The sequence below is a fragment of the Peromyscus californicus genome, unplaced genomic scaffold (genome assembly GCF_007827085.1).
Source record: "Peromyscus californicus insignis strain IS unplaced genomic scaffold, ASM782708v3 Scaffold_8__1_contigs__length_139910024, whole genome shotgun sequence".
Classification (NCBI taxonomy): Eukaryota; Metazoa; Chordata; class Mammalia; order Rodentia; family Cricetidae; genus Peromyscus; species Peromyscus californicus.
The window spans coordinates 123528072-123549674 of NW_026294606.1; the positions used below are offsets into that span (position 1 = coordinate 123528072).

The following is a 21603-nucleotide window of genomic DNA, read 5'->3' on the forward strand; positions in this document are numbered from 1 at the left end:
ATAGGGGGTTTCCAGAGCACGGTAGCTCTAGCTGCCTTTAACAAAGGTACTGTTGCCAGTGGTGGTGCACACCTTTAATCATAGCACTCAGGAGACAGAGGAAGGCAGATCTCTGTGAGTTCCAGGCCAACCTGGTACAGAGCTAGTTCCAGAGCAGCCAAGGCTACACAGAGAAACCGTCTTGAAAAAGAAGACAAGGGAGAAGGAGAGGGGAGAAAATAATAATTATCCTGGCCCAGGGAGTAGTGCCACAGTCTTCAATCTTAGCACTCAGGAGGCAGAGGCAGGTGGATCTCTGTGAGTTCGAGGCCAGCCTGGTCTACAGAGTGAGCTCCAGGACAGCCAGGGCTGCATAGTGGGGCCCTGTCTTGAAAATCTGGGAGGGGTTAATTATCCTGAGGCTGGAGAGACGGTTCGGCACTCTTGCAGAGGACAGATTCAATCCCCACCAACTAGATGGTGGCTGACAACCACATGTGACGCATGTAACCCAGGGGACCTGACGTCCTCTTTGGTTTCTGTGGGCGCCAGACACGCTGGACCTGAAGCCCTTTTCTTACTTGCACAGGTACCAGGCATGAAGTGGTGCACAGACACACATGAAAGCAGAACACTCACCCACACACGTAAAACAAAAAAAGTAAAATTTCTAATTTGGAATTAGCTTGTTATCTCATGCATAGAATATGTTTACATTTTTTCCAGGTGCAGACACAATAAACCAAAGAAAAACTCTAACCCCTAATTATATATAAAGTATTTATTTTTATGCACATATTTACCTACAAAATTTACAGAAAATGAAACAATGCAGAACATATAGAATACCCTCTTAGAGTTCTCAGAAGCAGAGGGTTTATTGCTGCGATTCAAAGAATACAATTTTATACACAGGAAAGTCAAGATGAATACATGTTAGTTAAATGGCAGCTTTACTAAATGTTTTTGTCCTATTATTCAAATTTACTTTCATATTAGATGAAATTTAAAATATTGCTCATGAAATAATTTAACCTTTTCAAAATCTTCTAATAAACAGGTAAAAGGCACCTCTAGTACTTGAAGTACTTACAGCAGTCCCAACAGTTTCCTTTCGAGGGCTACTGTACTCCACGTGGCTGTTGCACATACACAGTATGTCATCAACACTCTCCAGCAGTGAGAACTGCAGGGTCTGGTTTGCCGTGTGGTTCCTGTGTTATTGGCGATGGACTGAGCCCATCAGCTACACAGGACAGCACTAGTCTAACACATCTACCACAGCATAAAATCCAGTCACCTAAAATAAGGACTGTCAAATTCCCAGACAATACATAATTTAACTTGTACATTCAGAAGACTTTGGGGGTGTTTTTTAAAATTCTTTTTAAAAAAGTAATTTAGTGTTAAATGAAAACAATTTACTGGAAAATATAACAATAGTTGCCAGAATCCAGTATTGGGCTTAACAAAAATTGTGGAAACATGTATAAATTTTCAACATAATGGAAATGAGCGTTCCTCAGTCTGAGTGGAGTCTGGTGCTTTTCCTGCAGCACAGTGGGAAGAGGCGCTGGGAATGAAGGCACACGTAGTAGCCAGTGTGAAGGAGCTGTGGAGATGCCAAGCAGATGGTTCCGGAAATACTGGTGCAGGAGAACAAAGTCCAAACATCTTCCTCTTGGTTTAACATTGGCATTGATTTGCTATTTACAGTAGTTTGCAAAAATACATTATAAAAACTGAATGAGGTTTGGTTTCTAAGTTTAACTTAGTAACATACACACAAACTTCACCTGCAACATTCTTCGCAGGAGCTGAAGTCCTAAAGTGACACTAATACTGAACACAGGTAATCAAGGGTACTGAAGCACTGACAGTTCCGCCGCCGTCGTCGTCATCATCGAGATACTCCAGGCAAACAGTGCACGCTGCTTCTCAGTTGTTGCTAAACCGTCACATGGCCAACTCCACCAGGAATCCTTTAGGCCTTCTGCTGTATCTCTTATTTGAAGACAGACTGGTTTAGGTTCCCTAACAATACTGCAGTTTGTCATTGAACGTGAGGTCTAGGTTTCAAAATTAGCTTTCCTGTCTGTAAAAAACGAAAAAAAATTCAATTCACAGTTCTATTCAAAACACCAGCAGTTACTTACAAACTTTAAAGGGCATTTGAGGACCATGGTTTAGCAGGTAAAGGCACTTACTGCCAAGCTTGATAACCTGAGTTCAGCCCCTAGAACCAATATGGCAGAAGCAAAGAACTTTCGCAAGTTTTTCTCTTTCCCATTGGCATTGTGGCATATGGTGTATGCATACTTGGGTGTCCATGTGCACACACATACACACACACACAATCAACCAATAAAATGTAAAAATTTTCTTTTAAAGGGTATTTGATGGAGCCAGTGAGATGGCTCAGTGGGTAAAGGCTCTTGCTGGCAGGTGACAACCTCAGTTCAGTCCCCAGGACCCAATGTGCAAGGAGACAAATGATTCCTGAGTTGTCCTCTGATATCCTGCTGCTGCTCAAGTGCTGGGATTAAGGGTTACGCCACCAAACCCAGAAATATCCATACTTCCATCCTGATGTTTTTGATTGTTTAATGTTTTATGGTGGCACAGCCCAGTTAGGTTGCCATTAACTGTATGCAGCTAAGTACTTGAAATGGGACTAGTTTAAATTGAGATGTTCTATAAGACACAGGGAATGTCACAGAAAATACCAAAAGGCAGGGTGGTTAAAAAGAAAAAATAAGCCGGGCGGTGGTGGCGCACGCCTTTAATCCCAGCACTCGGGAGGCAGAGCCAGGCGGATCTCTGTGAGTTCGAGGCCAGCCTGGACTACCAAGTGAGTTCCAGGAAAGGCGCAAAGCTACACAGAGAAACCCTGTCTCGAAAAACCAAAAAAAAAAAAAAAAACAAAAACAAAAACAAAAAGAAAAAATACACTGGATAGAGATTGGAGCTTTTGGGCAATGGTAGTGGTGCACACCTTTAACCAGGGAGGCAGAGGCAGGAGGATCTCTTTGAGTTTGAGGCCAGCCTGGTCTACAGAGTGAGTTTCAGGATAGCTTTGGTGTATTTTTGTTGTCTGAATTTTGAGACAGGGTTTCACTATATAATAGCCTTAGCTGACCTGGAACTCACTATGTAGACCAGATTGGCCTTGAACTCAGAGAGATCCACTTGGCTTTGCCTTCCAAGTGTTGAGATTTATGTTTCTTATTAAACTATATTTACAATACATAAAAATATTTGGACAAAATGCTTCTTTCCACATAAAGTTTTCATTTCCTTAAGCTAAAAAGTAAACTAAGGGGCTGAAGAGATGGCTCAGCAGTTATGAGCCAACAAGGCTGACCGGCGTGGTGGGGCATACCTTTAATCCTTGCACTTAGGAGGAAGAAGCAGGTGGATCTCAGTGGGTTTGAGAATCTCAGTGAGTTTGAGGACAGCCAGAACTGTTACACAGAAAAACTCTGTCTCAAAAGGCCAAGCAAAGAAACAAAAACCCCAGCCAACACTGGTACATAGTGGCTCACAAACATCTATAACTCTAGTTCCAGGGGATCGGACTTCCTCTTATGGTCTCCACAGGCACCAAGTATAAACATGGTGTACAGACATATGGAAGCAAAATACCTGTACACCAAAAAATAAAATAAATCTTTTTTAAAAAAAGTAAACCAACAGTCAGGAATGAATACTCACATACTGTTGGTGGCCAGAATATTCTAAGAAATGTTTTTGTAGAGTTAAGCCAAGTATATAAAAAATAAGTTATAACAGCAACAATAAAGTACGTATCATAAAATCCAAATTCTTCTACGGGTTTACTGAACAAACTAGACTCAAGTTGAAGGGTTTCCACAGATGTGTTACATTACTAATACATCTGTTCAGTGTTCTTTAGGTGCCAGGTACCGCATGACATGCTAAATATTTAGTAATAAGCCACACAAAGCAGCTTCTGCCACAGTGCATTTAATGCTAGTGGGAAACAAAGAACACACACAGCATGAAAGATGGGGAAACAACTGTATGGCAAATAGGTTAAATGACAATGCAACCAGTATGCAATCAGACAACTACGATAATTTGGGTAGGGAAATAAGCCTGGGACTTTGCACATGGTTACGGCCAATAATTAGGGGCTCTTAAATTCCTGTGTTGGGGCAACATGTTCCTTAACTAGAAGCTAATAAGAATATACAACAAAGTGCAAGACACGATCATCTTTGATTGGTGAGAATTTAGAGTTTTAATTTATATTTTTCTTCAGATCAGACATGTCACCTAGATGCTGGTTGCTTTTCACTTGAGGTCATTTAGTTTTTGCTAACTTCTTGCTATTGTAGAAGTACTCATGGTGTGTACGCACATGTGAAACTTCTTCAAAGTTCAGAGGACCACTGCAGGTATTCTGCTGCATCATTCTCCACTTTCCTCTCCCGAGACAGGGTCTCTCACTAAACTTGGAGCTGGCACCCCTGGCAATGCTCCTGTCTCAACCAACTACAGTGCTGAAGTTACAGGCAGTTGTGTGGCCATCCCTGGCTTTTTGGCATATCTTTCATACCAGTTTTCCACTATTTTAATGAGGTATAATTTTAAAGATCAGGTTCATTTTATTTTATGTATATGAATGTTTTGCCTGCATGGATGTAGATGGTGCCCTCACAAGATCCATCTGCCTCTGCCTCCAGGGATTAAAGGCACGCACCATACCTGACTGTTTTTACTTTTGTATTTTGTTTTGTTTTTTGAGACAAGGTTTTTCTATGTAGTTCTGGCAATCTTGGAGCTCACTATGCATACCAAAATGGCCTCAAACTCACAGAGATCCTCCTGCCTCTGCCTCCTGAGTGCTGGAATTAAAGGAGAACATACTATGCCAAGCTCTTAGATTTATTTTTGAAAATAATGTGTGTGTGAACGTGCACATGTGAGTGCAGGTGCTTGTGAAACCCAGAAGAGGGTGTTAGATGCTCTGAAGTTGCTGTTACAGGCACGTATGTAGCATGGGTGCTGACAACTAAACTTGGAACAGTAATGCGTGCCTTTACCCCAGCACTCAGGAGGCAGAGGCAGGAGGATCTCTGTGAGTTCAAGACCGGTGTGCTCTGCATAGTGAGCTCCAGGACAGCTAGGACAACACAGAGAAACTCTGTCTCAAACAAACTGACAACCCCACCCATAAAACCCACATACAGGTTGTTTACCTATAGTTAAGATATTTTTATTTTACAAATGACACCATACAGAATACCACAAGATAAATAACATTTTATAAAGTCATTTCTCACCACTTTGGTTCATTAATGACTACCGTATTTTTAAATTTTACTGAATTTTAAGGTACATCATGATTCTATCATTAAGAAAGATCAAAATGAGATGGGCATGGTGGTGGTGCACACCAGTAACACCAGCAATCAGGAGGCTAAGGCATGAGAAATGAAGGTTTGAGACCAACTTGGATGACATAGTAAATTCCAGGCCTGCCTAGGCTACAAACCAAAACCCTCTCTCAAAATTTAAAAAAATACTAAAAATATAAAAGATTCAACTGTCAACCCTACCAATTTGTTTGGCACCCCTGACCAGCCCTGGCTGGTCTGGAACTTGCTATGTAAAGCAGGCTTGTCTAGGCCTCCTGAGTGCTAGGGTTAAAGGTTGTTGCCAACAAGCCTGACTGAAAGGTTTCAGGTAGAACCTTGTTTTGTTCAGCTAAGGTATTGCTATGGAGCTCAGGCTGGCCTTAACTCCTTTACTGCTTCTTTTTGTTTGCTTGTTTGTTTTTTTGTTTTAAGGACAGCATTTTTATCTACAGACTAGCCTCAAACTTGTATATAGCTAAGGAGAGCCTTGAATTCTGATCTTCCTGTTTCCACCTCCCACGTGCTGGGATTACAGGTGTCCACCATCATGCCTGGTTTTATGTGGTGTTAGAGATCAAACCAAGGCTTCACACATGTTAAACAAGCACTGAGCTACACCCCAACCTTGGCTTCACACTCTTGATTCTCTTGCCTCAGTTCCATGTACGGAGATTACAGGTGTATGCCACCATGCCTGACCCACATGACCCAAAAGTCTGTTTTCCTAAAACTAAACATGTCAGTACTCTCTCAGCATTTCTGTTATTTTGAAACAGGGTTTCACTATGTAGATCAGAGAGGCCTTGAACTTGAAGTAATCCTCTTGCCTCCCAGGGGCAGAGATTATAGATGTCAACTATCATACCTGGCTACGGGTATATTCTAATGAAAAAATACTTACATCATCACAAGACATATTGTATTCTGATAATACAGTTCGACATCGAGCAGCTATGCTGAATCAATGTGGTCAAAGGAAAATCACCAATGCGAAGCAAGCTTCTGTTATGGTTCCAACAAGAAATGTTACCCCCAAAAGCTCATGTGTTAAAAGCTTGGTCCCCAGCCATTGGCATGTAAAGTAGCAAAGGGACAAACTTCATCAATAGATAAATCCACTGATACATTCATTGCTAAGGGGGTGGGGCCGAGTCAGAGGATGGAGGTCACCGAGGGGGTGACTCTGAAAGGCATATTTTGTTACTGAACCCTTCACTCTGTTTCCTGCCACCATGGGGCTGTTTTACCCCACACTCCTGGCCATGACATCTGCCTTACCACGGCCAAAACACAATGGAGTTTTCAGTCAGTCCTGGACTGGAACCTCTCAAATCAGGAGCCAAGACAAATCTGCCCAGGTATTTTGTCACTGGGATGGAATGTTATTAACACAGCTTCTAACAGCCACTTAGATAAGAGAAGTTCTTCAGCTTAGTTCAGAGAACAAAATTCAACTCCTGGTAAAGGATACATTGATGGTGCGACTACTCTTTTGTGTATGCCCGCAAAGAATAGGCCTATTAGAGTTATACAGCTAATCGTGAAAAATGGATGATTCCATAATGACGTGAAGAAGGACACCTGTAAAAGAGAAGTGTGAGATGTCAAAATCTTAGGACCCTACACGGAAATGTGTAATGTTTACCATCTAAACTACAAGGGTGTGAAGACTTCCAACCACTCCAGTTCTCTTTACTGCCGTGCCGTGAACATAAAGCACAGGCTTTATCTTCTTTGTATGGCAAGATAACAGAGTGTATGTCATCCAGGCCAAACACTAGACCATTTCAAATGCATTCCTATAATCAGAAAACCACCCCACCAAAAACCCTGATCTTTCTGTTCAATGACTGAAGATGAGACCTTTAGTCTCTTTCTCCCCTCTCCCCGTCTCTCACTCCCCCTACCCTCTCATCCCCCACCCCACCCCAACCCATAGGGTTTCTCTGCTTAGTCCTGGCTGTCCTGGAACTCACTCTGTAGACCAGGCTAACCTCAAACTCAAAGATCTGCCTGCCTCTGCCTCTGAGTGCTGGGACTAAAGGTGAAAACACAGATTGAATTTGATTTAATTACTTCTCTGTCAAAAGGCTTCCTCACGGCTGGGGGTGGTGGTGGTGGTGGTGGTGGTGGTGGTGGTGGTGGTGGTGGTGGTACACACCTTTAATTTCAACACTCAGGAGGTAGAGGCAAGTAGATCTCTGAGTTCAGGGCCAGCCTGATCTACATAGGGAGTTCTGGAATAGCTGCATAGTCAGACTGTCTCGAAAAATTAAAAGCTACCTTAAGAGAGCTGGGCCAGCTCTGTCATTCATAACCAGGTCCCAAAATAATCTTCATCTCCTGCCCCACACTCCACACATATATCACCTTCCCTATTAGCTTAGTTTGTACAGCTCCTCCATCGACTTTGCTTGAAATAAATGAAGTTTATTTGAATTGTTTTACATAAAGCTGTTTTGAAGCTACTTGAAAAATAATGAAGTAGAAAAATATGAAATTTTTAAAAGTTGTTTTTGAAGCTACTAAGACTTCAGTGGTCACAGGAAAACTGAAGCAGGGAAAACTGGTTAGTAGGAATCTGTAAAGAACTAAGAAAGAGAGAGAGAGAGAGAGAGAGAGAGAGAGAGAGAGAGAGCGAGCGCGAGCGCAAAGGGGCTTCATTCAGATCTGGGCATAATGAAAAGACCATAGAGAAGTTGAAAACACACAATTCTAAGACTATGTAGGGGAACAGGAGGCCAGGATCCACGTGTGGAACAAGAGAGGGCACAAAGGCAGAAGGCTTGGAAACTGAAACATAACGAAGTGAAAAGATAAACATGTAGAGTGTCTAGCACAACAAAGTAAACGGACTGCTAAGAACAGAGAAGAAACACTCAAAAGTAGCACAGCACTCTCCCCACAGGAGATTCTCAGGGTTTAAGACAGAGAGCTAAACACACATACAAGACAAAGAAATGTACTAGGTATATGAGTCAACACAGCCAAATGAAGACCAAGGCTCAGGTGATGCCAAAGACAAACTACTGCTCCAGAGGACTTCCTTTTCCTTCTGTTTAGTGAGACAGGGCCTTGCTATGGAGCCCCTGCTGACCTGGTACTTCCACTGTAACAATGGCAGCCTAGAACACAGCCATCCCTGTGCTTCAGCCTCCCAAGTAGGGCAACATAGGCATAAGCCACCATGGCTGCCTCTGAAGAACTACCTTTTTACAACCTCTGAGGTTTACTGGCCAGCAGGATTGTTGATAGGTAAAGGTACTTGCCACCAAGCCTGATAACCTGAGTTCAATCCCCAGGACCCACATGGTGGAAGAAGAAAGCCAATTCCCCCAAAGTGTCTTCTGACCTCCCAAGAGTGGCAAACACACACACACACACACACACACACACACTGTGTGTGTGTGTGTGTGTGTGTGTGTGTGTATATATATATATATATATATATATATATATATATATATATATGTAATTTAAGGAAATCTGAGGGTTTTTTGTTTGTTTTTGGAGGAAGGATTTTCTATGTATCCTTGGCTATCCCAGAACTTGCTCTGTAGTCCAGGCTGGCCTCAAACTCAAGAGACCCTACTGCCTCTGCCTCCCAAGTGCTGGGATTAAAGGTGTGCGCTACCATGTCTGGCTGAAAACCTGAGGCTTGATTCCTACCAGATGGCTCTGTGTCTATACAATGTTAGCACATACAGGACTTTGTATTTCATTTGTAAATGTGTGCAGACTCTGTGTGTGCATTCGCTTGTTCCTCCCTTACCATCCACCTTACTTTTCAGGACATGGTCTCTCACTGAACCTGGAGCTCACTGATTGGCGGAACTGACTGACCAGCAAGCTCTGGAATCCTTCTCCGTCACCCCCCACCCCCCACCCCCCGCCCCGTTCTCCCCCCACACTGGGTTACAGAACTGGACTGCTGCGTCAGGTGCTCATGCTTACACAGCAAACGCTTTACCCACTGAATCATCTCTCCAGTCCCCATATTTCATACTCTAAGAGTTGTTGGTTATTTTTCTGGTGTTATTTAGTAACAATGTCTTACCATGCAGCCCAGGCACCAGTCACTCAAACCTCCTGGTTCAGTCTCCCTTAATGCCAAGACTACAGGACTGCACCACCACCCCTGGTTTTGTTTTGATTTTAATTAGGTCAGTTGTATTAGCCTCCCTCCCTCCATGGCAACAACCAATGACATCCAAACAGCAGCTTCCTCCTTCTTTTAGGAGTTTGCAATACCCTTTCTCTCCCTGGAATTTTTTTTGTTTTTGTTTTTCAAGACAGGGTTTCTTTGTGTAGCTTTGAAGCCTGTCTTGGATCTTGCTCTGTAGACCAGGCTGGCCTCGAACTCACAGAGATCTGCCTAGCTGCCTCCTGAGTGCTGGGATTAAAGTCGTGTACCACCACCGCCTGGCTCTCCCTGGCTTTTATATCCGTACCTCCTGCTTCAGACACAGTTGCTGGGTAGAACTCTCTCTCATCAGGTTTGGGGTTATTAAATACTGAAGGTAAAAAAGCCAACCCTAAGGCTAACAGCTATCTTCTCACCTAATTTAGAAAATTATATTAACTACATAGTTTTGGGCCTATTTCCGATTACATTTAATTCTTCGTTTTATTAAGATCTCAACTAGCTGAAATCAGCTTATATTTTTCTCAATTATAAGTAGACTCATTTCCCAAGATACAACTTTTTTAATCTTCTTGCCAGCCTCCTTCCACCCTCCCCTGCAGATGAGTACCAAGTGCAGCCTTTAGATCAGATTTTATAAATGAACACACAGGAGAGTTTCCTGTCTGCCATAAACCCCTATTAACAAAACTCAACGCCAACCTCCCCTGCTCCCTGTCCTTTCCCATCTAACAACCTCCTGGCTGTCTGAATTGCCAACTACATTGATGACAAAAGCCTTATTAATAGGCTTCCCCTTCTGTATAATTTAAAAAGTAGAACATAAATCTACAGATGTAATCTACTTAATTATAACTTTAAAAGGGAGAGTCTAAGCCAGGCTACTAAGGTGGCACATGCCTTTAATCCCAGCACTCAGGAGGTAGAGGAGGGTGGATCAATGAGAGTTCCAGGACAGCTTGGTCTACACAGTGAGTTCCAGGACAGCCAGGGCTATATCTCGGGGGGGGGGGGGGGGGGGGAGGGGGGGGGGGGGGAAGAGGGGGGGAGGGAGGAATCTATTTTATTTTTATGATTTCTGAAAACTGTAACACTGAACTTATAGCCAAGTGTGGTGGTGTGCACCTAGAATCTCAACACTTGGGAGGTAGAGGTAGAAGCAGGTGGATCTCTGTAAGTTTGAGGCTTGCTTGGTCTATACAGGAAGTTCTGGGACAGCCAGGACTGCAAAGTGAGACCCTGTCTTGAAGGAAAAAAAAAAAAAGAAACAAACAAACAAACAAAAAACAAAATAAAGAAAAACCCAAGACTACAGATTTTCTAATAAAAAAAGATTGAGCTTGAAAGTAAGGCACTAGGAGAAAGAGGTGGAAACTTCAGAAACATTTGATCAGCTTTCATGAAATAATCCTTCCAGAGCTAACATTATGAAATCCGATATTGCATGTGGTAGAGCGAAGCTCCTGCACAGGCCCAGTGGGAGACCTCTTGGGGTTCTAATATTAAACTCCAGGAAAGAAACGTAGAAGGACAAATGCAGAGAAAGGAGAGCTTTGCTAACTCAAGGAGCGGGCACGTGTTCTCTTCAATAACAATGAAAACACACAGAATTAATTGTGACTCCTAGGATCGGGTCACTTAGAGATCAATTTATAACTCAATTCTGTCAGCTTCACTGAGTACATGGCCTAGAAATCAGTGACTTGGTTTCCTTCCTGATTCTGGCCACCTGGTCTAATCTGTTAACCAGTTATATTTGTCTTTTTCCCCCCTGGCAACTCAAATGCTTTATGGGATGCAGAAAGGTATTAATAGATAATTCACTGAATTACAATTTTTAAAAGCTGGTACTTAACCAGGCAGTGGTGGCACACACCTTTAATCCCAGCACTTGGGAGGCAGAGGTAGGGAAGGTGGATCTCTGCAAGTTTGAGACCAGCCTGGTCTACAGACTGAGTTCCAGGACAGCCAGGGCTACACAAGAGAAACCCTGTCTCAAATAACAACCCACAACAACCAGCTAGAGCTTTCCTTAAGCGAAAGGAAAATATGAGCATGTTGCTAATAAAAGAATTAAAGTCATTAGTAGCAGGCACAGGTAGCTTAGCATCGTATTTCATAATTAGCATCACTATATCCAGTATCTCATTTAATCTGCTAAAGATTTTAAAATGAAATTTCTACCTTTTGGGTCTCAGGATCTATTAGCCAGTTCCAGGCACCAGTAGCTGTACAGACAGACACCACTATAAGAAGCACTGGTGAAAGAGAGACAGAAAATTAGCAAGCAAACACACCCCTCAGCCCCCATGTCTCGATACCCCTTCCATCAGTGCCTGACAGCCACAGCCAAAGGACGCAACACTTGATCAGACACAGCAATGACCAGGCTCAAGAGTCAGACCTGCCATCTTGAGGGACTCTCTCCAACATTCTCAACTCCAGGAACGGAGGACAGCAACTTCCTCTTTCTTGGTTAGAATTCATGAGAATGCAGTCTAAAACTTAAATCCAAGAAGTCAGATGGCAAAATTTCAACATAAGACTCCATGCTATAGAACTTTCATTGTGGTTTTGCAGATCCTGTAAACTCAAATTGGAAAAAGAAAACCCCATTTTCTAATGTAAACACACAAACAAAGGCTCCTTTCTGAGCCACACTGCAGCCCTGTGAGTTCTAACTTGGGGCTCTGCAGTGACTACTGCTGCTGAGTTAAACAAAGGTCGCTGTTGGAGTCACTGAAGTCACTAGGGAGCAGACCAATCAGTACTGGTTTTTAAAAGGGACTTAAAAGAAATTTTTAGGGCTAGAAGAACCTGGAAAGGGTTTCGTTTTTCCCACTAAGCTTTTTTGTTTTTTAATTTTACATTTGTTTAACTTTGTGTACGTATGTATGCATATGTGTGTGCGCCATGGTGCACATGTGGAGGTCAGAGATACCTATGGGGAGCTGGTTCTCTCCCTACACCAGATGGCTCCTGGGCACTGAATTCAAGTCATCAGGCTTGGCGACAATCACCTTCACCTGCTGAGCCACTTGCTAGACACCCTCCCCTTCTTAAAATCTAAATAGAGTATAAATTGAAGAACAGATGGTATTAATAACAAAAAAAGGAATGAAAGGGTACCATGACTTAGCTAATGTTCTGGAAATGAAGACAGCCCTTTCATTCCAGTCACATTGGATAAATTTACAAATGGGAAAACCAAATTTCAGAAAACAGAAACATAATAAAATCCTAATCATCTGGAATTCCTAGTGACAGAGGTAATAAAAAAAATCATTTTAGGTATTTAGTAATAGAATCAAAATATTTTCTGAGCTAAGAACAAATTAAACTCAATTCCTTATTCTGTATTTCCAGAAAGAAATTTATTACACTGGTACTTTTATAAAAAATGACGTAAAACCGGCCGGGTGGTGGTGGCTCATGCCTTTGATCCCAGCACTCAGGAGGCAGAGCCAGGTGGATCTCTGTGAGTTCAAGGCCAGCCTGATCTACAGAGCGAAATCCAGGACAGGCACCAAAACTACACACAGAAACCCTGTCTTGAAAAAAACCAAAGACGTAAAACCCAATATTAGAAAGGATTTCATATATTTCATATATATGTTTTTATTTGATCGGGACATTAACCAAGCTGATGGCACTTGGATAAAGTAGATGGAAAGTACAGTGTGTTCACCATATGACATTTTAAAAGGTTTTCCAGCAAAGGTTTGGGAGCAATTTCTTCATAAACAAGAACAAGAAAATCACTACTTATGAATCTAACCAATCAAAACTTATGGAATATGGTTATAGCTTCATAAAGACAACTACTAAAAATCATTTAAAAGTCCTGACCCCTATGGGGCTAGAGAGATGTCTCAGAGGTTAAGAGATCTTCCAGAAGTCCTGAGTTCAATTCCCAGCAAACACATGGTGGCTTGCAACCATCTATAATGAGATTCGGTGCCCTCTTCTGGTGTGCAGGCATACATGCAGGCAGAACACTGCATACATAATAAAAAAATAAATCATAGCCGGGCGGTGGTGGCGCACGCCTTTAATCCCAGCACTCGGGAGGCAGAGCCAGGCGGATCTCTGTGAGTTCGAGGCCAGCCTGGTCCACAGAGTGAGATCCAGGAGAGGCGCAAAGCTACACAGAGAAACCCTGTCTCGAAAAACCAAAAAAAAAAAAAAAAAAAAAAAAAAAAAAAAAAAAAAAATAAATCATAAAAAAAAAATAAATCCTGGGGCTGGAGAGATGACTCCGTGGTTAAGAGCACTGACTGCTCTTCCAGAGGACCCAGGTTCAATTCCCAGCACCTACATGGCAGCTCATAACTGTCTGTAACTCCAGTTCTAGGAGATCCCATACCCTCACACAGACATACATGCAGGCAAAACACCAATGTACATAAAATAAAAATAAATAATTTTTTTTAAAAAGTCCTGAGCCTGGCTTCAGTAGTGCTCTTCTGGTCCTGCAGCCTGAGTCAAGCCTGGACATAAGATATGTCTGTCCAGGGCTGGGATGGCTCAGTAGATAAAAGCACATACACTGCTCTTGTAGAAGAGTGGAGTTCAGTTCTCAGTACATGGTGGCTCACAACTGTCCTTAACTCAATTCTAGGAGGCCCAGCACCCTCTTCTGCCCTCCTTGGGTACTAGGCATGCACATGGTGTGCACACACACAGGCAGGCAAAATGCTCATACACATTAAGATAAAAATAATAATTAAATCTTCAAAAAATATAAAGGACTGGGTTCAATTCCCAGCACCCACACTGCAGCTCACTACTTCCTTGGGTACCAGGCACACATGTGGTACACAGATGTATATGCAGGTGAAATACTCATATACACATAAAATAATAAAAACCTAAAACGTTTTAACAAAAAAATAAAAATAAAAAACTCATGTCTTTGTGCTGTCTATGTGGTCCAGCCACAGAGAGCGTGTCTAGCAAATGTAAGGCCCGGGATCTGAGTCCCAGCAAAAAACATTTGATTGTACTTCTAGGCAGAAACTGAATCTCAAGAGTCCCGCTTCCTCCGACTAGTCCAAAGCTGAGTGGCAATAACACATCTGTGGTCCCAACAACTGGGGAAGCAGAGGTAGGAGGGTCATTTGAGCCTAGTAACTGGACGCCAGTCTGAGCAGGACAGTGAGCTCGCACAGCCAAAAAGACAAGGGGTGGAGGGAGGAGGAAAAGACAGCTTGTCTTAATATAGATGAGCAGAGCCTTCTCATTTGTCCACGTCTCCCACTCTGCCCCCTCCTGGAGCGGTAACTAGAACTCATCAAATCACACTTGGTAGCCTTCACAATACTTAGGAATGGGCAGTAGTAAGGTGAAAGTCTTTTCTGGGTCAGGCTCCAAAGTATACCACTATGCTGTATCAAAAATCAACTAAGGAGGCCAGGCAGTGGTGGCGCACGCCTTTAATCCCAGCGCTTGGGAGGCAGAGGCAGGTAGATCTCTGTGAGTTCGAGACCAGCCTGGTCTACAAAGTGAGTTAGTTCTAGGACAGTCAGGATTGTTACATAGAGAAACCCTGTCTTGAAAAACAAAACAAAATCAACAAAGGAGGTCAAGATGGCTCCTCTGATAACAGTGCTTGCCATCAAGCCTCATAACCTGAATTCGACTCCCAGGACCCACATGGTGGAGAGAGAACTGTCTCTCACAAGTTGTCCTCTGACCTCAACAGGGGCTGTGGCATGTTAGTGAACCTGCATGCATGCACACATGCTCACAATAAATACATGTAATATAATATTTTTTAAAAATAAACTAAAGAAAATGTCATAACCTTTGTTTTTTAAATATCTATATAATTCTGTATATATGTATACTATATGTACGCAGGACCTGCATGTGGTTGCTGGGAACCAAACTCAGATCTTCCGCTGAGCCATCTCTCCAGTCTTATGTTTTAACTTTTATAGGTATAATTGAATGATTTTTTTAAAAAGCAAGAGCTTTGTATATGCTACACATATGTTCTACCATTGAGTCATCCCCTCAAGTCAAAATATGATTTTTCTTTTTTCAAAAAAGATTTATTATTTTAAATTATGTGTATTTGTGTGTGTGTGTGTGTGTGTGTGTGTGTGTGTGTGTGTGTGTGTGTATGTGTGTGTGTGTGTCCATATGGGTTTGTACACCTGTCTGCAGAATCTAAAAGAGGGTGTCAGATGCCCTGGGCTGGAGTTACAGGTGGCTGACCTAAGTGCTGGGAACTGAATTTGTGTCCTCTACAAGGTCAGTATGCACTCTGAATCACCAAGCCACCTCTCCAGCTCCAAACTATGACTTTTCTTAACAAAATTATATTTCAATAGCTGGTAGGCAAACTGTGTTTTACTTGGCGAGTCTCTTATGTATCTGTGTACATGTTCATGTATGTATGTATGTACGGGGGCGGGGGGGGGGGGGTGGCAGAAGTCAATATATGACTTCTTTTATGAGACAGTATCTCACTGAATCTGGAACTCATAGGCTACTGAAGTTTTTATGCATGTTTTTAATCAAAGTTATAACATTTAATAAAAAACATGTATCTTGGGCTGGAGAGATGGCTCAGCAGTTAAGAACACTGGCTGCTCTTTCAGAAGTCCTAGTTTCAATTCCCAGCACCCACATGACAACTTACAACCCTCTGTAACTCCAGTCCTAGAGGATCTGTTGCCCTTTTCCTGGCCTCTGGGCACTACACACACACATGTAGTCCACAGATATACATGCAGTCAAAATACCTATACATTCCAGGACAGGCTCCAAAGCTACAGAGAAACCCTGTCTCAAAGAAGAAGAAGAAGAAGAAGAAAAAAAGTCCCAAGAAACATCTATCTACATAAAACAAAATGAAAAAAATGTGATTTTTTTGTGGAGTGGTGCTGGACAGACAGCTCAGCAGTTAAGAGCACTTGCTGTTCTCACAGAGAACCTGGGTTCAGTCCCAGCACCCACACAGTAGCTTACAATCACTAGCGACTCCAGGTCTAGGGTATATGGTACCCTCGTCTGGACTCTGCAGGCACCAGACATGCACATATGTATATGCAGACAAAACACTGATATACTTAAAAATTGAAAAATATGTATATATTTTCATAGAAAAATAAAAATTCAGCTGGGCGGTGGTGGCACACACCTTTTATCCCAGCACTCGGAGGCAAAGGCAGGCCTGCCTGATCTACAAAGCAAGGTCCAGGACAGACAGGCTGTTGCACAGAGAAACTCTATCTCAAAAAACCAGGGGGGAAAAGGGGGAGAGGGGTTGGGGGGAGCTAGAGAGATGGCTCATAAGTTAGGAGCACTGGCTGCTCTTTCAGAGGTCCTGAGTTCAATTCCCAGCAACCACATGGTGGCTCACAACCATCTATAATGAGATCTGGTGTCCTCTTCTGGTGTGTATATACATAATAAATAAATAACCCCCCCCCAAAAAAGGAAAAATTCAACCATATAAAATAGTCTGTCCTTTTAGGGTAGCCAGTTATAATTTTTCTTTAAAAAATCATTTATAGTGTGCATGATATGCATAGGCATGAAAACCACGGCACCTATGTGGAGGTCAGAGAACTCTGTGGAGTCCATCCTCTCCTTCCTCATTTAAATGGCTTCTGAGGATGAAACTAAGGCCTAAAGTCTACTGCATGCACCCTAGCCATCTTGCCAGCCCATAATTTTCTTTTTGTAAGCACTTACTTGTAACACATTGTTGACAGTGTTAAGTAACACATTTAAGAGTTGTCTAAACACAGAAATCTTATAACTTGGTAAAACAAGCCTTTATTAGTCGAAAGCATTAAATGAAAAGAAGTCATTTGTAGTTAGGAATAAAATTATCAGCTGCACTTCATTTTCCCTTAGAAAGCATTTGGCAACTTACTTCTCCAGCGTCCAGTGGCAGGTTGCAAGCAATGAATATACTCAGTAAGTCTTCTTTCGAAAGCCTTGAGATCTAGGCAAAGAGAGTTCAGTTCTCTACCTACGCTTTCCAGTTTGAACTTATTAAAAATGAAATTTTAGCTCGATAACGGCTACAGGTCTTACACATGAAATCACATGTGTCATGCACTGTTGGCTTATGATGACAGTTTTAAGTTTGACACAACAAAAACATCACTTTTCTTTCATTCCAATTTCTGGAAGCCAGTTGGTCTACTTTTAGAAGCCTGAAAAATGGTATGTGGAAGACCAGCCAGAGCCAAAAGCTGGAATTGGGGGAGTCGCAAATAAAAGGACCAAAATCCAGCCGAATTCTAATTCTGTGGAACTAAGAACTTTCTGCTGAAGCATCAAAACCCATGCGGTCTACTTGACTGCAATTATCCGATTCAGGCTCTGGCTCTCATCATTAATCGATGGCTACGGAGTATGGCTTACTGGACTTCCGTAGACAGATAACGGGCTGTGCAAAGACACTCCCTCCCCTCCTCGGAATGGGTTACCGGTGATCGTCCCGGCAGCAGCAGGGAGCACCTCCGCCTTGTGCTGTGTGACAGGGCGTACCGCTGAATGAAGTGGGGTGTTATTTCCACAGTGGTGTTTTTTTAAAAAACTTGGGAAGGCCAAGTGCACTTCGAAACCCCGACAATTACCGGAAGCCAAGGAAGAAACTAGGGTTCCGTCTCGTGGGGTTGTCAGACAAAAAGAAAATGAATTCGCACTGAACAACAACGCAAGCGCTCGTCAATGAGAAGGGCCCCCCAGTTCGAGCGGGAAAAACGCGACACCCCTCCGCCGCCGTGCGCCCCGTGTCCCTGTCACGCTGCCCTCGCGGCCCCATCTGCCTCGGGACCGGGCGGGCGACACACTCTACCTTCCGCCTGTTCCAGCGAGTTCATGTCGGGCGGCAGCTCCGGTCACCGCAGCGGCCCGGTCGGCATCGCAGCCCTCCGTCCCCGCCCGGCCGGCAGCGCCAACTCCCACCTCTAACCGCTCCCCTCAGCCCCTCCCCTTCACACCGCCCATTTTCTAGAAACGCTGAGTTTATTGGGTATTTTAGTCAGACCTCTTAACTAAAGTAGCTTTCTATTGGCTAGTTTTAGCAAACGCCTCCGGGGACCTAGCGTTAGACGTTCAGCGGGAAGGGCCAAGAATAGCAGGCAGCCAGGCCGATATAGTCATGGCGCCCCCTCCTGCCTCGGGGAGGAACTGCAGCTGGCCAAGCGTACTTCGTTTTCACACGTTCACTGGGTTCCTTTCTTAGGTCTTTCAGTCTCTAGTGATTTGAGCGCCCACTACCTTCTGGGCAGTATTCTGGTTGCTAAGGGAAGATCAACAAGCTGCCCTTGCCCTCAAGAAACTAAAGAAAAACTAAAATATGTTCAGCGGTAAGTAACTAGAAGCCCTAAAAATAGATTTCCTTGATTAATGGTACCTCTTTCTTAGATACCCAACTACTTAAAGAAGGATTTCTCTCTTATTTTCTTCTCATGCTATCCGGCATTCCTAAGTAATAAAGAATGCAAAGTATAAGCCTCAGTAGCTATAAGAAAAATATGTACAGGGTTAGCAAAATTGATATTTGATTATAATGTCCTGTTTATTTCCTGGTGGTCATTGATTCATTCAAGAAGTATTTATTGCATGACACACTAAGCATTGTATTTATCCAAGATGCAATTATGACCAAGGTAGATAAGATTGCAGTCCTCACAGTGAAAGGCTGCAGGGAGCAGGAAGCATGCAAACAAGCGATTGATTTCGGATGAGAGTGGTTCTGTGGAAGAAAGAACAGATACTAAGTTGATGGAAAGGAAGGGAGGGGCTTTAGGGGCATTTCGAGGACATATGAGCTGAGGGCCCCAAGATGACAGAAAAGATCAAGGCTGAGCAGGTCTGGAGCAGCACTGCCCTGTTTCCAAAATTATATACTGCGTATTTTACTCACCTCAAGCTTCCTCCTAAGTCAGAGGCGGGAAGATGTCTGTGAGATGAGGCAGAGCCAGGCAGATCTACACAGGGAGCTCCAAGATAACCAAGGCTGCACAGTGAGACCAACCAACCAACCTAACAAAAAGCTGCATCACTGGAAATGAGCAGGAAGTGCTGTTTCACAGGCTTTTGCTTCAGGGGTGTGTGTGTGTGTGTGTGTGTGTGTGTGTGTGTGTGTGTGTGTGTGTGTGTGTTTACCTGTGCACATGCCTATAGTATGTTCTCATCAAAATGGAAAGCAGTCATACCTAACTGAGGGATCCAGGAAGAAAAAAAAAATTGAAACTGTATGAGTTATCAAGGCAGCTGTTCAGAGGTCAATTCTACAAGTGAGAAAAGTAAAAATATGTTTGTGAAAATCTTGGGTTAATGACCATAGCCTGAGTGTAAACTCTAGTTCCACCTACCCTCTTCTTCCTGTCTTTCTCCCCACCCCCTTCGGAAGGAAGGGTTTATTTTGGCTCACAATTTTCAAATTTGTATTTTATTTTATGTGTATGGGTGTTTTCCCTGCATGTATGTCATGGGCCACTTGTGTGCCTGGTGCCAGCAGGGGCCAGAGAGGGCGTCAAATGGCCTGGGGCTGGAGCCACAGCGAGTTGTGAGCTGCTGCGGTGTGGGTGCTGGGAATCAAACCTGAGTTCTCTAGAAGACTATCCAGAGGCTTTAACCCGTATAAATAGCCATCACAGTTTTCTAAAGAGCATTTTCAAATCTATTTGCATGATTATGTCTTTATGTCACATGTGTGTGGATGCCAAAGGAGCCCAAGAGGGCATCGGATCCCCTGGACCTGAACTTACAGGAGTTATAAGCTGCTGCGTGGATGCTGGGATGAACTTGGGTCCTCTGCAAAAGTTGTGAGTGCTCTAGCGCCTGAGCCATCTCTCCAGCCTATTAGTTCAGAATGCAAGGGTAACCATTAACCATGACAAAGAAGGCATGGACTGGGGCATGAGGCAGCTGTGAAATCGATCTTGTGGTTAGTTGCAGAGATAAATGCTGGTGTCCTCGAACTTCTTAGACTTCTTCAATGGTCCATTTCTGTGTCTCCGAGTCGAATTCATCACACTTCGTTTTGATACACAGCAGTGCTTAGAGAATGGCGATTTATGTTGGGTGGCACTCTTCCTGGGGAAGCGAGAACAAATGTCCACTCTACCCCAGATAAGGAGCTGGCGAAAGAGGAAAGCAAGGATAACGCGAGAGTCCAACTCGGTGAGCCAGTGAGCTCATTGGAGTTGCTTATAGGAGTACAGATGAGGGTACTCACAGGAGTACAGGCGAGGGTACTCACAGGAGCACAGGTGAGGGTACTCACAAGAGCACAGGTGAGGGTACTCACAGGAGCACAGGTGAGGGTACTCACAGGAGTATAGATGAGGGTACTCACAGGAGCACAGGTGAGGGTACTCACAGGAGTACAGGCGAGGGTACTCACAGGAGTATAGATGAGGGTACTCACAGGAGCACGGGTGAGGGTACTCACAGGAGCACGGGTGAGGGTACTCACAGGAGTACAGGTGAGGGTACTCACAGGAGTATAGATGAGGGTAATCACAGGAGCACAGGTGAGGGTACTCACAGGAGCACGGGTGAGGGTACTCACAGGAGTACAGGTGAGGGTACTCACAGGAGCACAGGTGAGGGTACTCACAGGAGTATAGATGAGGGTACTCACAGGAGTACAGGTGAGGGTACTCACAGGAGTACAGGTGAGGGTACTCACAGGAGCACAGGTGAGGGTACTCACAGGAGTACAGGCGAGGGTACTCACAGGAGTACAGATGAGGGTACTCACAGGAGTACAGGTGAGGGTACTCACAGGAGCACAGGTGAGGGTACTCACAGGAGTATAGATGAGGGTACTCACAGGAGTGCAGGTGAGGGTACTCACAGGAGTACAGATGAGGGTACTCACAGGAGCACAGGTGAGGGTACTCACAGGAGTACAGATGAGGGTACTCACAGGAGTATAGATGAGGGTACTCACAGGAGCACAGGTGAGGGTACTCACAGGAGTATAGATGAGGGTACTCACAGGAGTGCAGGTGAGGGTACTCACAGGAGTACAGGTGAGGGTACTCACAGGAGCACAGGTGAGGGTACTCACAGGAGTGCAGGTGAGGGTACTCACAGGAGTACAGGTGAGGG

At 43.7% G+C, this 21603-nt stretch overlaps 1 protein-coding gene across 1 annotated transcript; it reads right to left on the reverse strand.

Annotated features, from left to right (window-relative positions):
* Positions 1-745: 745 nt before the first annotated feature.
* Cnep1r1 (CTD nuclear envelope phosphatase 1 regulatory subunit 1) lies at positions 746-18442 on the reverse strand. The gene is made up of 6 exons (XM_052728310.1): positions 18332-18442; positions 17399-17470; positions 11692-11765; positions 6835-6944; positions 6265-6319; positions 746-2074 (listed from the first exon to the last, which is right to left on the reverse strand). Exons 1-6 carry the CDS (start codon positions 18354-18356, stop codon positions 2033-2035), a joined length of 378 nt encoding a protein of 125 aa, XP_052584270.1. The 5' UTR covers positions 18357-18442; the 3' UTR covers positions 746-2032.
* Positions 18443-21603: the final 3161 nt, after the last annotated feature.

Coding starts and splice junctions, on each gene's coding strand:
- Cnep1r1 (XM_052728310.1), bottom strand. CDS start 18,356: ATGAACTCGCTGGAACAGGCGGAAG. Junction 6,945..11,691: donor TAGATCCTGAGACCCAAAAG/GTAGAAATTTCA, acceptor TCTCTTTTACAG/GTGTCCTTCTTCACGTCATT. Junction 2,075..6,264: donor ACAATATGTCTTGTGATGAT/GTAAGTATTTTT, acceptor CGTTTTTTACAG/ACAGGAAAGCTAATTTTGAA.